The sequence below is a fragment of the Arachis stenosperma genome, chromosome 9 (genome assembly GCF_014773155.1).
Source record: "Arachis stenosperma cultivar V10309 chromosome 9, arast.V10309.gnm1.PFL2, whole genome shotgun sequence".
NCBI lineage: Eukaryota > Viridiplantae > Streptophyta > Magnoliopsida > Fabales > Fabaceae > Arachis > Arachis stenosperma.
Window position 1 is genome coordinate 15253894 of NC_080385.1, and position 17393 is coordinate 15271286.

The 17393-nt window shown below is 32.3% G+C and overlaps 3 protein-coding genes across 4 annotated transcripts; 1 reads left to right on the forward strand and 2 right to left on the reverse strand.

Moving 5' to 3' along the window:
• Positions 1 to 1002: 1002 nt before the first annotated feature.
• On the reverse strand, positions 1003 to 5101 carry LOC130949125 (protein FAR1-RELATED SEQUENCE 5-like). The gene is made up of 7 exons (XM_057877942.1): positions 4979 to 5101; positions 4077 to 4136; positions 3245 to 3981; positions 2748 to 3148; positions 1662 to 2623; positions 1486 to 1568; positions 1003 to 1084 (listed from the first exon to the last, which is right to left on the reverse strand). The coding sequence occupies exons 1-7, from the start codon at positions 5099 to 5101 to the stop codon at positions 1003 to 1005; spliced, it is 2448 nt and encodes an 815-aa protein (XP_057733925.1).
• A 456-nt stretch (positions 5102 to 5557) lies between these two features.
• On the forward strand, positions 5558 to 8613 carry LOC130950489 (uncharacterized). Of its 2 annotated transcripts, none has more exons than XM_057879002.1 (3): positions 5558 to 5854; positions 7288 to 7409; positions 8105 to 8613. In XM_057879002.1, exons 1-3 carry the CDS (start codon positions 5625 to 5627, stop codon positions 8110 to 8112), a joined length of 360 nt encoding a protein of 119 aa, XP_057734985.1. In that variant the 5' UTR covers positions 5558 to 5624; the 3' UTR covers positions 8113 to 8613. The 2 variants fall into 2 exon arrangements, with proteins under 2 accessions (XP_057734985.1, XP_057734984.1); XM_057879001.1 differs by having other exon boundaries at positions 8181 to 8534.
• A 222-nt stretch (positions 8614 to 8835) lies between these two features.
• LOC130950488 (dimethylnonatriene synthase-like) lies at positions 8836 to 17114 on the reverse strand. The gene is made up of 2 exons (XM_057879000.1): positions 16098 to 17114; positions 8836 to 9710 (listed from the first exon to the last, which is right to left on the reverse strand). The coding sequence occupies exons 1-2, from the start codon at positions 17046 to 17048 to the stop codon at positions 9081 to 9083; spliced, it is 1581 nt and encodes a 526-aa protein (XP_057734983.1). The 5' UTR covers positions 17049 to 17114; the 3' UTR covers positions 8836 to 9080.
• Positions 17115 to 17393: the final 279 nt, after the last annotated feature.

Genomic DNA, 17393 nt, shown 5'->3' on the forward strand with positions numbered 1-17393 from the left:
ACCTCTAATTGGGGACTCTAGCAAAGCTGAGCCATAATCTGAAAAGGTTCACCCAAGTATGTGTCTGTGGCATGTATGTATCCGGTGGTAATACTGGAAGACAGAGTGCTTTGGGCCACAGCCAAGACTCATAAAGTAGCTATGTTCAAGAATCATCATACTTAACTAGGAGAATCAATAACGCTATCTGAGTTCTGAGTTCCTATAGATGCCAATCATTCTAAACTCAAAGGATAAAGTGAGATGCCAAAACTGTTCAGAAGCAAAAAGCTACTAGTCCCGCTCATCTAATTGGAGCTAAGTTTTTTTGATATTTTGGAGTCTATAGTATATTCTCTTCTTTTTATTCTATTTTGATTTTCAGTTGCTTGGGGACAAGCAACAATTTAACTGAAATTGTGTGTTTTTTTGTGAAGGGGGAGCCTAAGAACACCATACTCCATATGCCTCCAGTGCTGCCAAGTGTCAAGCCTTGTGAATTTTTGGAAAAGGTTTCAAAATGCTAAACACAAGGTTCGAACTCCCTCACTCAATGATATTGGGAGGAAGCTTAAACCACCAAGCTGACACACATCTTATTAATACATACACATATTATAATATATATACTAAGTTTTTATTTTATTTATATTCAATTTATTTTTATTTTAAAGCCACTCATTTTTAAATCAATTATATTTTATTTAACTATAAATTTTATTAAATATACAAATTAAAAATATAAAAAAAATTTATTAATCATAATTTATTTATTTTTTCATGATTATATGATATCTATTAATATTATTTTTTCAATAAATACTTTTAGTATATAACAATAGGTAAAGACTCACATGCAGAGTTGTCATCATATGAAGTTGATAGTTAAAATTTCTTAGATGATATTTAGTTAAACTTGTCAAATCATCTAACAGTTCTTAAATATCAACTTCACATAAAAACAACTATATGTGAGTTTTTACCTATAATAATAAAATAAATATATATACCGGGTTGACCGGTTCAACCAGTGACCCACCGGTTGAACCAATGACCCAGTGACCCAGTAACCTGATCGGTTCGATCGCCGGTTCGGTTCTGATAACTATGCCCTAGGTTACTAGTTCACTATTAATAGGATCTTTTGACATTGTATCAAAACCTCATGACACTTTACACGTTTCTCATTGTATCTTCTACAGCATGAGTCTCTAAACCCCATGGTTGGGGGTGAGGAGCTCTGCTGTGTCTTGATGGATTAATGCAATTACTACAGTTTTTCATTCAATCACGCTTGCTTCTATTCTAAGATATCACTTGTTCCTAAACTTGATGAATGTGATGATCTGTGACACTCATCATCATTCTCACCTATGAATGTGTGCCTGACAACCACCTCCGTTCTACCTTAGATTGAGTAGATATCTCTTGGATTCCTTAATCAGAATCTTCGTGGTATAAGCTAGAATTGATGGCGGCATTCAAGAGAATCCGGAAGGTCTAAACCTGAAGCTCCCCACTTGTTCAGGCACAGTCCGGGCAATAGGATCACCAGTGTTTGTATCCTGATAAGTATTTGACCGAACCACCTGCTAAACGACCCAAAAATAACAATATTGAACTAATAGCATAGTATAATATCAAAATTAATAATTCAAGTCATATTGACACAAGGATTGTACCCGGGAAGCATTCTTGTTTTTCCTCCGACTAGATTTGTTTAAGGACTTCTCAAGGGTTGATCCGAGCCTCTTACTCTTTGGCCGGCCCTTTGTAGTGACCAACGGTGGTGCTTGGATGTCAACAACACCGGGAACATTCGAATGTTGTGAGCCAATGCTGGTGTGGTTCTCCGCCACGCTCTCAGACCTCTTCTTAGCACGGTGCTCGCTCAGCTTGGCCCTTGTTTCTTCTAAAGCAGCATGCAGCAATGCTGTTTCATCGTCATCATTTACAAACTCTTGCGCAATGTTGTAAAAGTGTGCACATAGTCCCTTGAATGCATCATGACTCACATCTGACCGACTGACGTCGTGACTGCTCTTGATATAAGTATGCTTGCGCTTTATATTCTTACTCCAACGAGGGAGAACATAGCAGCTAGGTACTTTATACACTTTAAACAAGTGAAAAACTTCAAGACAGTGACAGCACAACACACCTGAACTCTCAAAAAGATTGCACTCACAACGAACCTCTTGTGTAGAGCGGTCAAAGTGGACAACATACGAATCACAGATCATAGTATCATGTACTAATTTTTTCTCTTCCACCTTCATGTATACCACTGGCCAGTCTTCAGTAACTACAGATGCTCTGCAATCAGCCTTTTTCACAAACTCAACTTGAACATCCCTAAACATGCTAGTAGTGTACTCCTGCTGAAATTGTTTCTCCATAGGCGAGCTCGTTGCACAAGGTATTACCCCCCTGGAGTCTACTGCATCATCCTCCAATTCCCTCTGCTCCTTGGATCCAAGTACATTGTCGTATTCGTGAACAAATTGGACCAAGCTAGTCTTGCTGTGTAAGATTCCACCATAGAATGCGTGCATGCTCTCACTCCTTTGCGTACTCCTCATGACAGCCCAAAATTCACCCTTGAAGAATATAGGCACCCACATGCGTCGATCATCATAAAGATCTACAAATAACACACAGTTTCTATATCAAAAACCTTTCACTAAACTCATTGTTACAAAACAAATAAAGCCAGCTACCGCATTATTATGAATTGGAAAGCGTAACATAATTGAAAAACTACAAACCTAACAGCCATGTGTTGTCATGTAAATTGTACTCCTCCATAAATTCAAACCATTTTCTCTCAAATGACTCCTCCATCCGAGAGTTAAAAACAATGTTCCTGAGGTCGGCATACAACTCTCCGTACCGACGATAACCTCCAAGCTTCTGAGGAAACTTCTTCATGATGTGCCATATGCACCAACGGTGACGTGTATTGGGTAACGCCTTTCTAATCGCACCAAACATGGATCTGCATTGATTAGTAATGATGCACTGTGGAGCTGTTCCCATGCACGTCAACCATTGGGTAAAAACCCACTCATAACTCGGAATTTCCTCGTTTCCCAACAGCGCACATCCAAGGAGGGTTGACTTACCATGGTGGTTGATACCGACGAACGACGCAAACGGTAACCCATGCCTACACACATAACCATATGCCATTATGAATTCTCAGTCACAACCACGTGGGAAAAAAATTACCAAAACCAATAAAACCAATTACAACACCTGTTACCTGTTTGTACTGTAAGTGCTATCGAGTGACACAACGTCTTCGTAGTATTCATAGGAAGCCCTGCACCTTGCATCAACCCAAACTGCACTCCTAAATCTACACTCATCGTCCAATTGCACTGCATAGAAGAAATTCGGATTGATGTCTTTCATTCTCATGAAATAGTTCATCATCTCCCTAACATCCGCATTTGCGTTGCTTGTTCGGAGCCTTGTTGTAATATAATTTCTTAAATTCTTTTCTGAGAATCCCAGATTCGACGGGCCCCCAGCTTCATTGGCCAAAGATAGGAAGGTCTTGTTTGGTCGAATCCCAGCCTCATCATTATTCTGAATCACGTACTTCGCATGCATGCTCAGCTGCCTATACTCACGGTAGTGCACTGCCTTCTTCGCCGAACATGGGTGCGCGTGCCTCAACTCAACCTTGAAAAAAAGCCACTCTTGCTTCTCCTTATCAAATTTCACATATATTCTTGCCTTGCACCCAGCGGCTGAAATCGGGTTTTTGCACGTTGGTGTTTTTACACGAGACCCGCGGATGCGATCTCGATTACAGTGGATAGCCTGGTTAACGGGTTCCTTTGTGATCTTGTCAAATGTTGTCGTCCTTATCTTAGTTGCAAATCCAACTTTCTTGGCGTAGCTAACATAAAAATCATGAGCTAGTTGCAACTTCGCAAACCGCATCCCGTCGCTTGGTATTTCATCTTCCTCCAGGGTACCGTGATCAGGCAACTACGTATCAAATAAAAAATAACAGAAACAAAGCCATTAATTATGACATAAAAAACACGAATCCTGACTGCACAAATTTAAACTAAAATACAAACCTCGTCCCAAATATCCATCTCATCACTACCAACATCAGAAACATCCAACATTTGCGTGGCCTGCACTTTCAACAAAAACACACAAATTACAACAATAAAAAAAATGAACAATTTTTATTCAACATCATGTACATGAAACCTCATTTACTAGCACAAAAAAATTCAAACTAAATTTATAGATCAATTCATCCACCCAACCAGTATAGGCTTTACACCAAAGGCATCTAAATGCTACTCATGGTAATTGAATCATTTAATTCATTTGAAATATTATACAATTATTGTGATTACTACCTACTCTATTTCACGTTAACACTTTATAGCATACAACTGAACATGCATCATGTACAAATCCTATACACAGTTCCTTCCTCGGTTTTCCAGCCATTGGTGCATATTTTTACTTTAAAGATATGCTTTCTTTATGCATACATTGAGCATCATGGATAACTGTATCTTCTAATACTAACGTGCAGGAAGCAAATACAATAAAAGCATCAATATATGACTCCTGCATTCCTCCTTTTCATTATCAAAATTTATTCTCCATATCTATTATACCATTGACTACAACTCTAATTCAATTAATACCTCTTGCACTAGCATTTCCTACATGCCCCTGTATTTTATTTATGAGGGAGTATAGATTATTTTAATGAGTTTTCATATAAGCTTCTTCAACATATAAATATTTTCTTCCAGAACCACATTTCACATACATATAACAATATAATGATATGTCAAAAACTTCCTAAAAATCGTTGACTAATTCATGTTGTTCATGCATCTGAATACCAATTAACAACATACACTTAAACAAGTCACTTGCATTGATTCCAAACTGCCCAATAAAATAAAAATGACAATCCATTAAAAAGCGTTTCGTACGTAACGATGCTCACCTTAGTCATTTGCACATGATCGACGACGAGAGGTTCAACTATAATTTTATTTGGATTGGATGAAATCTCATTTCCGCCGGGAGATGGAACACAATCTACCGGTTCAGCCACAACGCACTCCATTAATGAACTCTGGCTAGGGGACGGGGGTGGAAGAGCAACCACACTTGAAACCCTTTTTACTTGCGACGTCGACATCAAGCACAAAACCCACAAGCTCTCTCTTGCTGTACACGCTGGATGTCCGCGTGGTTGCTGTTGCTGGAAGAGGGCCTTTGCGACCTTTGACGGTGGTGATAGTCGAATCCGACGGCGGTAAGTGACGGGTGAGAGAGTAGTTTTCGTTGAGACTTGGAGATGACGAAGACGAAACGGTATTGATAAACTGCCGTCTACGTTGTGCTTCTATAACTACTCCTATTCCTATTTTTTTCAAAATTTAAATTTGAATTAATTCAAAATTAATTAATTATCTATTATTTTAATTTTAATTCAAAATTAACCCCTATTGTATGCATTGTACATCAAGCACATTGGCTCCTTAGACTTTCTCTTATACATTTGCAACACCAAGTCATTCTTCTTTTTGTTGGCATCACATTTCTCTTCCGTTGTGGGTGAACCTAAAATCGTAGTGTAACGGAAAATGGCTTCGTCACAAGAATTCAGGGTACGGAGGTCATTTCCACACGCACACTGTCCCCACTGCCCCCTCCGCGGTCACTGCCACCACTGCCCACTCCACACCCACTACTTCCCACCGCCGCCACAGTATCTCCGTCCTCTTCCTCAGAATCCACACCTCTTTGCTCCCTTACACCTTCCAACTTCACAGGCTACTAAGTATAATGAAGAATCCAACGCTTTTGTTAAACAGTAAGATTCTTTCGTTCTCCTCTTTCAGTGTTTTCTTTCTTATGATTGAAACACTAGTTGTGTTGAGAAGAAAAAAAAGTAGAAGAAAAAAAAGCAAGATCAAAGGTTTAACTGTAGCTAATTTCATAGGATCGTTAGAGAATGGAAATATATAGGTTATAGCAATATGGAAGTTTCCAGTGTTAGGGTTTCTTGCAGAATTTTAGACCCTTATTGTAGTTGGAAATTTAAGTTTGTGTTAGACAGTTTGCAGAATCAAATTGAAGTTTGCTTTTGCTTAAGTAATTTATGGCAGTAGTTGAACTAGATTGCGATTGCAGAAGAACTATATGGTTTTTAATTTTAAGGGGTTTGAATATTGGAATTATTCTTGTTAGGGAGGATTTTATGAAAAAAAAATTGCTGAATGAGCACGAATCTACTGCATCACATTTAGTCATTTAGAAACACTTATAATCTATGAAGCAAAAGCAAGGATACGGACACTCGACGCACAATTTTTAAAATGATAGGACACAGACACCTCACTTAGTCGGCCTGTCAATGCTTCTAGGCTCTAGCTAACAATAAAAATCCTGGGACTCAAATAATTGAGTCTATGTAAATGTGATGTGTTAAATTTCTGCTCATGCAAGAATCTCCGGAATTTTACATAAGCAACGCTTGGGCCAAAAAATTGTGAGGGCAATAGGCAAGATAGAAAGGGTGATTTGATTTCTCTTGATAGTTGAAAGGATGCTAGAAAGTGCAATGTTGGGAAGTGTTGAAGAGTATACAGATTCTGAATTCAACCATTGGATAGTTAGATTTTGAGTTCCACCTTGTGTTTAGGGAACTTAAATGGCACACTTCACACTAAAAGTTTAATGGAAACCTGCTGTTCTTGGTAGAAACCTAGAATTGGATTATTGTGTGAGAAACTGTCTCTGTGATCTCTAACGATGGACAAATTTGTGATCAGGTAATGTCGATCACTTATTCACTTTTGTAATTGAGCTGTTGTCACCCCAGCTAAGAGCTTTTCCTTAAGATCACAAGCTGACTAGATATATAATCTTTTCCTTAAAATTAAGGAATTTTTCCTGTGATAATTGTCCTGGTTAGTTTGATTATCCATTTTTTTCCATCGCCAAAATAAGTGTGACATTGTTCAATGTTACTATTAGATACTGTATGTTGTGCTGTCCTGGTTGACTAGGGAAATTGAACTCTACAATTTTGTTTACACATGATTTCATTGCCGGTATATCCATTTTGTTGTTGTAACTAAGAACCCATGAAACACATTGAGTACTATATATATCTCCTCTTTGTTTATCTTTGTCTTCATTTGATCCATGTAACTTACTCAATCTAATGGGATAAGACTTTGTTGTTGTTTTTCTTTATCTTTGAAAGGTGATCTTATTCCGATGCTTTTTTGTTCGTATCAGGAGTTCACAAGAGCTGGAGCATGTGGAGCTACATGACGAGGAAGAAGATGACGAGCCAATTTTTGTTCTAACTGATGAATGGAGAGAATTCTTTGCAAAATCTGAAGCAAGGAGGAAACAAGGTTAGCAAATTTGTCCTCAGCACTCTCATATTAATACAGACTTTTAATACATATCTTCTTGTATAGATACTTACGCAAAGAGATGTAGTGCAGTTTGTGTGTGTTGATATGTTTAGGATTATGTGTACTTTATTCTCAAATCTCAAGTGAACCTGTTACAGCTGAGAAATTGAGCAAGTCATTCAGGCCTGCATACTGTTTCCTTCTTTATATTTGTCTCAAATATGTTTTTGAGTCAAAATCCACAAGATGAAGTCAAGTGTGGTGTTACTAGAATTGAAAAAATTGGATGGAAAGATTAGGACTGATGAACCCTTATCACTAATGCACCTAGAGCATGTTTTATAATCTCTATAAACAGTTTTTTGAAACAATCTAATAGTTTGGTAAATAAAAAAATAGATTGTAAGTTGCGAAATAGTTTATAAGTATAAATCTTTTTTTGAAGTTTATGATTGTAAGTAAAAGCTGATTATTGTTTCAGAAATGTTGCTTTTACCGAATGGATCCTAACTCCTAACTACTAAATAATGTAAGCAATAATTCTATAACCTTATCAGTAATTTTACCATACAAAAAGTAACATTCTTTTGAATGGTCCAAACACAACGTATTATCTTAAATCTCTCGAGTTAAAGTATCTAAACATTAATTAACTCCCAGATAATCAATTATATAACAAAGTGATTATGCAGATAAGTAATTGTTGAAACAATTTTTATCTTTTGGCTTCTCCAAACACATCTGGAGTTCTTTGTTGATATCATACAGAGAAGAAGCAAGGCAAGAAGGGAAAGAAGTAATACTTTAACAAAGAAAGCAACGTCTTCCAAGAATTTCTGCATCCATGAAAGGGTTGTTTTCAAGGTGGTTGATGAAGATCCTGCACTAAAGGATGTTAATTTAGTCCATGCCAGAGATGAGGATGTATGGTGAGTTGTTTGGTAGTATTATAACAAGGAGAGTCTGCACTTGTTAGAAGTCTGAGTTCCTTCTTATATCTATCTTTATTTGGATGCTAGCAGCCAATATATTTATGGGTTTAGCACATATTAATGTTATTATTGGTAGAAGTTTTTAAAATTATTATTTTAATAAATGCATTGGAAATTTAAAGTTTGTATTTTTTCTATAAAACTTTTTGTTAATTGGTAATTTCAACATATACCCTTAAAGTACATGTTAGCTAAATCGTATATTTATATATTAATATTTAATACCACTACAATTTGGGTACACAGCGACATTTTGTTTCCCTAACTTGATAATTCTACTGCAATTCATATATTCTTACACAAGACTACAACTGTAAGTTTGTAACAAGAGACAACCAGAAAGATAAGACTTACACATGCATGTAATTTGGTAATAAATATCATCTAGCTTCAGATTTAAACTTTTAAAAATAAACAATTATTTTCCAGTAAGCTTTTAAAAGCAATAAGCAGCAGGATACTTTTGTCCTTTATTGATACCAATAAGAGTAATACAACTACAATTTATTTCCCAAATGACCTCATTATTCTCTTGCACCCCTTATATTCTTACAAGACTACAATTGTGAATATTCAGTCACCTTTTTCTTTGATACATAATTATGAATATTCATAAAATATATACTAGATATATTTTAAAAATACAGAATTATTTCTCTACTTCCCATACATGCATTCAAAGGCCTTCATATAGCTCCAACGGAAGACGAGGTTTAAGAACAATATCAAGGGCATGTTTCTTAGGCAAGGCCACACCTAACCCTTCACTCATATCAACTTCAGCACCACCCTTTGTTGACATATCGAAACCCTGAATCAACCTAGCCAATGTCAAATGCACAACTTGCATTCCAAACGTCATGCCAGGGCACGACCTTCTTCCGGAGCTAAATGGTATAAACTCGAAGTCCTGACCGCGAAAATCGACCCCTGAACAAGCGTTAAGGAACCTCTCAGGCTCAAAAGCATTAGGATTAGACCATGTTTTGGGATCCCTATGGAGCTTCCACAGATTGATGAACAAGCGAGTGCCCTTTGAGATATGGTAACCGTTGAGATAGCAGTCTTCTGTGGCTTCCCGTATTCCAGTTAAGGGTGCCGGTGGGTAGAGCCGAAGAGTCTCTTTGACAATGGCTTGGAGGTATTTGAGGTCTTTGATGTCGGATTCTTGGACCCATTTGTGTTTTCCGATGATGGTATCTAACTCTTCTTTGGCAGCTTTCATGGCATTTGGGTGGTTTAAGAGTAAGGATAGTGCCCATGTTAATGTTATGGCTGTGCTTCCTGATCCAGTTAGGACAAGCATCTGCATACAACAAAATTAAAGTTGGTGAGTCCACTGTTTTTCGTTGACCAAATGAAATAAATATTTTGTTTTCCACTCATGTGAAGGAAAAAGAACAAAAGATAAAAAAATATTTATTTATTATTATTTAGCAACCAAATAGTCAAATAGATAGTCACCAAAAAAAAAAAGTCAAATAGATATACAGTTTGAGTAGTGCTATATAAAGTATAAACAATCACAAAATCAGTCATGGATATGGAGTGGTTCACAATATTAGAAACAATGCAATCTTTATTAACTAGATTCACATTTATAATAAAACATATTTGTAATGAAAATCATTACCATATATAATCAAACCAGATATGTATTTATAATAAAAAAGATTTATAGTTATGGAAAAGGATATGTATTGCATGAGTGTAATCAATTTTGCTATATTGTGGATATAAAAAATTTGTCTCCGATAAAAATAAATATTTAGTGATTATAAAATTGTTTGATCATACTGTTTTTAAAAAAATTGATTATTTTGTCATGAGAAATTTGATTATTTTATTGCAAATTTTTTTATCATTCTAATAACGGATTATTTTGTTAAAAAGTATATAAAATAATATTTATAAAAATATACAAATATACAATAATCGTTTTTTATATTAAATTTTGAAATATAGTGATAAGAAAAAAAACTAACAACAAACACGAAGGTAAAAATTGAAATAAAAAAATAAATTAAAATAAAAATAAAAAATAAAAAGATAGACTGAAATTGAATAAAAAAAAATCACTCAAATTTTTTTTAATTTTTTAATACAACAATAAAGAGGCTCTTCAATTTAACTTGTTTACATCATAATTTAAAATTTGAATAAAAAAGACTCACTCAACTTTTTATCCAATTTTTTCGAGACAATAAGAGAGGTACTTATTCAATTTCACTTATCCACACTATAGTTTCATCACAAAATCCAAAAAGGAAAATTGTATATCTCTAATCATTCAATAATGATTATAATAGTTCATGAGGTATTTATAACTTCTTATTAGGTTAAATAAAGAAAATTCTAAACCCACTAACATAAAATTCAATCTAGTAATTAAATAAAAAAATTAAAATACATAAAATTAAATTAAACATTTTAATACTTAAAATATAAACTAATAACTACTAAATAATATTTGAACTCTTTATATTACGAACATTTAAAACACATATCATTTTCTTTCTTTTCGAAAAGGATTTGTCCTCGAATTTTGTAGTTGAATAAAATAGTATATAAAAAGAACAAATATAAGAAATACATTTTCTCCGTTTTTTTGTGTGAGTTTTTTCTTTTTTTTTTTTGTTGCTTTATATATTTTTTTATTTTTTTTAAATAATGAAATCAATAAGAACGACAAAACAATAATAACATACAAACAAAGAAGATAGAAGCGACAATAGCATAAAAAAATGCGAAAGATACTGGATTTTTTGAGGACACAAGAAAAATAAATATAGATTAATAAGAATTAATTTAATATCTAAAATCTGATATCCAATGATTAAAAAAAGAACTAATAATAAATAAGAAGATAAGAATTGAAATAGAAAAAGATGAATTAAAATTGAAAATAGAAAAGAGAAAACAAAAGGATAGGTTGAAATTGAATACAAAGAGAATTATTCAACTTTTTATCCAATTTCTTGATAAAACAAGAAAAGGGACTTCTCAACCTAATTTATCTACACCATAGTTTGGGATGAATCGAAGGGACTTACTCAACCTTCTACCAAATTCCTCGAAGCAATAATAGAAAAAATCGCTCAACTTTACTTGTCCACACTATGGTTTCATCACGAAACCCAAAAAGGAGGGTTTACATCTCTAGTTACTCAATGACAACTACAATAATTTATAAGATATTTATAACCTCTTATTAGATTAAACAAAAAAAAATTCTATGCTCACTAAAATAAAATCTAATTTAGTAACTAAATAATAAGAATTCAAATAATCAATTTCCGGAAAACCTATATCGGAATCATGCTCCCAATTTCGGAGATCCCGAAATTAGATAGGGGCTCACCGAACTAAACAGCCTATTAGACGCGCACGCACACACATGTACACACGCACACATAGGCGTACAAGCGCGTACTTTAAGATAAATTCTATGGCACTGCTATCAGACTGGTTATACTTTATGGTACAAAGTGTTGGACGGCCAAAGGAGAGTACGAACATAAGTTAAGCGTGACAAAGATGAAGATGTTGAGATAGATGAGTGATCATACGCGATTAGATAGAATAAAAAACGAAAATATAAGAGAGAGAGAGAGAGAGAGAGAGAGAGAGAGAGAGAGAGAGAGAGAGAGAGAGAGAGAGAGAGAGAGAGAGAGAGAGAGAGTTGGATTAGCACCTATTATGAAAAAGATGGTAGAATTGCGTCTCAGGTGGTTTGGATATATGAGAAGAAAACCGACAAAACATCCAATTAAGAGGGTAGATGAGATAGAAGATAAATAAGAGGTGAAAAATAGAAAAAGACCTAGAAATACTATCCATAAAGTGGTCAAATAAGATCTACATATAAACAGTCTCTTTGAAGACATGATACATAATAGAATTCAATGAATTGTTTGATCTATGTAATCGATCCCATCTAATGAGATAAAGCTTCGTTGGTGTTATAATGTTTTAATCCTTAAATTACAAACTAATAGTTATAATATAATCCAATGCTAAATTCCATTGACATTATTGTGTCGTTATACTAAAAAACACTAGTTGACATCCCACGATTCCTGAGGAATAACTAAGAGTAAATACTTAATCTAATTTTTATCTATTTTTATGAAAAATAAGATGATCTTTGTTAAAAAAAAATATTTTAATTTTCAATATTTTTATTTTGGAATAATATAATTTTTTTATTAAAAAATTTATTAAATAATAACAATAATTATTTTATAAAAATTTTATTTATATTTTATAAAATTTTAAATTTTACAAAATTCTTTTTAATAATATAATCAACTATGACTATTATTATTATCTCTTTTTTTATCCTCATCATTATGACTTCTATTTTTATATTTTTATTATATAATTATATTTTATCATCATTATTATCTCTTCTATCCTCATTATTACTAATGGATTTGAATCCTCTAAAGTTTGAATTTCACTTTAGAGAGTAAAGTGTGATTTCTCTAGAGTGAAATTCAAATTTTAGAAGATCCAAATTCATTACTAATAACAATATCGTTATCCTTTGTTTAAATAGAGATCGCCTTCTCTTAGGAATAACATTTTTGTTCTTATTGTACTTGGCTCACATACCCTTAATATATTAAAAGAAATTCAGAAATAATTTTAAATATATTCTTCATTTATATCACTTTAGTAGAAGCTACACAATCAATATCAACGTGCATATCAATCAAAATTAGATGGCCGAATAACAAAAAAGAAAATGAAATGAGACTCAAGTTTTGCAACTTCATGCCCCAATGACCAATGGTCAAGTTTTGTTAAACTTATTGGATTATTAAAGCTATTCATACATAGTTGCATAAAGTAGCTTCAGTTAGTATTTGTAAAAAGTAAAAGGCCAATTCTATATTGTCTCTTATTTTGTTTGTAATTTTTGTCTAATTTATTTTTTATGATAAATTTTTAATATTTAAATTTTTTAAATTTTATACTTTTACATTTAAAATTAATTATTTAAATTTTTTAACAATTAAACAATTTTTAAAGACCATAACAAACAACAGAATACAAACAGACTTCATCCATATTGGCAATCTTTTTCACCAGTTAGTTAGGCAAAAGGACCACCACAAAAAGCTAGGCCACAAATATGTGGTTCCATTTTAAGTATGAAAAGGATGCCTCAAAAAGTGTACAAAACAAATTTTGTGTGCTGTTGTTGTGTTGCATATAAAAAATCTCAGCTTTTTAGCTAGTAATATAGAGACCAAAGTTGTTTTCTTTCCAGTTATTTGATTACCTCGCTGCGAAAGCTTTTGTTTTTATTATTTTTATTTTTATGCAGATGGATCGGGTGTTCCTTAGCTTGCTTAAAATAAGAAAGCTTGTAGACATTTAAAATTAGAATTTGACTTTTGTTAGACTAAGATAATTTAATTAAAAGAAGGGGCCACCCACATTATTGATAGTAATTTTCCTACCGAAACTAGCGTCATCCTTGCTATAATATTAATGAGTCATTAAACATAAGAACATGGCAAATGTAGCATGTTTTGGAGGTGTTATTACTGTTTAGCGTGGGTTCGTTTTGATTTGGATTCGATTTTAAATAATGATGGGATTTATTTTTGACACTTTTATTTAATTTTAAATTTGGTGAAATAATATTACTTTTGAGCCACATTAAAATTAGGTCTATATTGGTAAAATTTGGACCTTAATAATTTTTATGTCAAAAAATTATGATACACTTATTTATAAAGAAAAAAAATATACTTGTATCGAAAAGTTGATATCTATATTTGAATTTGAATTTGTTTATAAATTCTAATTTCGTGCTTCTTTGATTTATTTTTTAATTCAACTAAGTGTGATTAAAAATAAAACAATAAACTTATAATTAATATAACATAATATTAGAATTAATTTAAAATATATATACTTTTTTAGTCCCTTTAAAATACACATAGAGTCGGATGAAGTCGAGTTTATTTTGACCCGAATTTGACCATAAATAATGATCAATTCTATTTTTAAAATCTTTACCTAATTTTAAATCCGATGAAATTATTTGACCAAAAAAAATCCAATAAAATTACAATATATTAGTCTTTAAATCAGACTAGGTCATATACACCCATACTTACTGTTATGCATTTTTTCATATTTATGACTATTATGTCCTTGTTAATTAAGAACCATTGGATATATATGGCAAATTTTAGTACATAGATGTTTCAGTACCTATACAAATATTGTAAAATTAAAGTGATAAATTTTTTATATTTTAATAATATTTTTTTATTTTTAAATTAAAAAATATTATTTAATAATAAAAATATTAATTTAATTTTAATAATTTTTTAATTTTTAAGACATTATAGTCATCATAGTTTAAGCAAATTAATATGTACCTATATATAAAGGTATTATTGTTATTATGATTATGTAATTTTAGAACTATTTTTTTAATATTTAAAAATATATTTTAAATAAAAAAATGTTGCAAACATATAATTTTTAATACTTTGTAAGTGTTACTAAAATTTTATATCCATTCTAGCTACTAAAATGATAATTATGATAGATTCTGGGGCTTTTAAAAAGTTTTAAAAATAATTTTTTTAAATTTTTGACTTATGAAAAATAATAGTATTAATATTTGGTGTAATTTTCAAAATCAAATTCCAGCTTTTTAAAAAACTATTTAGGAGTTTATAGAGAAGTTAAAAAAATGACTTCTCTCATAATATTACTATTTTTTATCATATTTTTATAAAATAAATATTTTTAAAATTAAAAATTCAAATATAAAATAATTTATTTATAAATTATTTTTAATATAATTATTTATTACTTAAGTTATTTTTTTAAAAATAGCTTAATTAAGTTGTTATGGGACCAATCTATCATAAATAAAACAGGGTTGGCAACGTGGCATGTTTATGTCTAAAACTTCTCCAACAATGACTACGACCCACAAAAATTTCGATATATAAATATCAACTGAAAATACATGATAATGATATGTTTTTAGTTAGTTATTAGTATCACATACCAAAAGTCTGGCTTATTATTAATTAGCATAGGTTACATATAAGTTATATTTTATTTTGACAAAAATACCATAATTATTGATGTTATAGATTTCTTAGTTTGAGACAGGATAGGCATTTTAGTTTGAAGTTACGGAGACAAATCAAAATATTTATATCCTAATATTATATAATATATAACTCTATGCGAATAATTATCAACAACAAATTTTTAGTTACAGAAAATTTGCTTCTTAGCTAAGCATTCTGAATCAGATTAGCCAAGTTTCTGAAAACTAAATCATTAATCAAATAAGTAGAGTTAGAAATTAAAAAATTAAAAAAATTTAATTGAAATTAAATCGAATATAATAAAATAATATATTTTAATATTTTATTTTTTAAATTAGTTAATTACTAAAAATTGGAATGGTTTGATCAAATAACCAATTCTTTGACTAATGTTTTTTAGTTTTTGACAAATCATTGTTAATCAGTATTTATCTTGAACCGGATTGATTTGATGACCGATGAACCGGCCCAATTTTTAGAAATATCCGGTTCCTGAAAATTAGTAATTCAATTATTAATCAACTGAATAAAGAAAAAACCAAAATTATAAACCGGGTAATTAGCAGTAATATTAATGCTGTTGCTTTGAAACATACCAGTGCTGTTGCTTTGATAACTGTGTCCCTCTTATGGCCATAAATCTTATCATTTTCTTCAAATGCTGAAATTATCACATCCAAGAAATCATTCTCAAATTCACCTCTTTTCTCAATGTGTTCAACCATCCACCTATGAAGAATAGAGTCCAATTCCTTAGCAGTTCTCTTCATATAACCCACATACCCTTGAAAATCAAACCAACCAAGCCATGGAATTGCATCAGCTACAACAAAAACACCACTAAGATAAGTAGCATCTCTAATCGCTTTCCTTAATCTCCATCCTTCACTATCTTCTTCCTTAATCGCTTCATCACTGAACCTTTTCCCTGCTATCATCTGCACATTAATGTTAAACGTCATGTGCTCTATTAAATCACTTATGGTTACACTAACTAACTTATTCGAGTTCCCGTGGCAGTTACAAAAACTGAACAAATCTTTGACAAGAGTGTAAATCTCTCTGTGTCTGATGTGTTTCAGCTTCTCAAGCCTGGAACTCGAGAGAAGCTCGAGCGTCGCGATTTTTCTGATCTCGCGCCAGTACTGTCCGTATGGCGCGAGACCAAAAACGGCATTGTCATAGCCTAAGAATCTGCCTGCGGCCGTGTCCGGCCGCGAGGCGAAGACTCTGTCTTTCGTTGTGAGGCATTCTTTGGCGATCTCTGCGCTGCTAACCATGATTGTAGGGTGGCAGCCGAGCCGGAGAGCGAAGATTGAGCCGTATTTTTCAGCCATGGCTGAGAAGGTTCTAAAATAAGGGATTTTATCATTGAGAAGATGAAGGTGACCTATGATGGGTAAACCACATTGTATTTCAGGAACTTTGGTTTTGATGTTTCTTTTTTTGGATCCACTATTGTTATGTGATCTAATGGACCTTATGGTGAAGTATAAGATTAACAAAACCAAAATAAGAGTTTGGAGAGAATTAATATCCAAATCCATGGTATGTCTCTAGGAGAGTATGTACTATGTAGTATGTACAATACACAATGCTAGCTGCAGTTGTATTTATAAGGATCAAAATCTCTGTACTCGGCAATAAATACTTTCTCAAGATAGAGTAAATTCACGACTATTTTATTTTATTCTTTATAAATTTAGTAGAAAACGTCGTTTTCTATTTAATTTTTGTCTTTCATCTTCAACCAAAAAACAAAAACCCTCTCAAAGATATTTTGTTCAACAAGAATGATGTTTCACAATGAGAAGTGATTGTAGCCATTCATGATCAGAATAGGTAGATTTTGTGGTCAATTATAATATTTGAAGAAACTGAAGTATTAAATA

Coding starts and splice junctions, on each gene's coding strand:
- LOC130950488 (XM_057879000.1), bottom strand. CDS start 17,048: ATGGATTTGGATATTAATTCTCTCCAAACTCTTATTTTGGTTTTGTTA. Junction 9,711..16,097: donor TTATCAAAGCAACAGCACTG/GTATGTTTCAAA, acceptor TGTTGTATGCAG/ATGCTTGTCCTAACTGGATC.
- LOC130950489 (XM_057879001.1), top strand. CDS start 5,625: ATGGCTTCGTCACAAGAATTCAGGGTACGGAGGTCATTTCCACACGCA. Junction 5,855..7,287: donor TCCAACGCTTTTGTTAAACA/GTAAGATTCTTT, acceptor TGTTCGTATCAG/GAGTTCACAAGAGCTGGAGC. Junction 7,410..8,180: donor TGAAGCAAGGAGGAAACAAG/GTTAGCAAATTT, acceptor GATATCATACAG/AGAAGAAGCAAGGCAAGAAG.
- LOC130949125 (XM_057877942.1), bottom strand. CDS start 5,101: ATGGAGTGCGTTGTGGCTGAACCGGTAGATTGTGTTCCATCTCCCGGC. Junction 4,137..4,978: donor ATCATGTGCAAATGACTAAG/GTGAGCATCGTT, acceptor TTGAAAGTGCAG/GCCACGCAAATGTTGGATGT. Junction 3,149..3,244: donor AGCACTTACAGTACAAACAG/GTAACAGGTGTT, acceptor TTATGTGTGTAG/GCATGGGTTACCGTTTGCGT.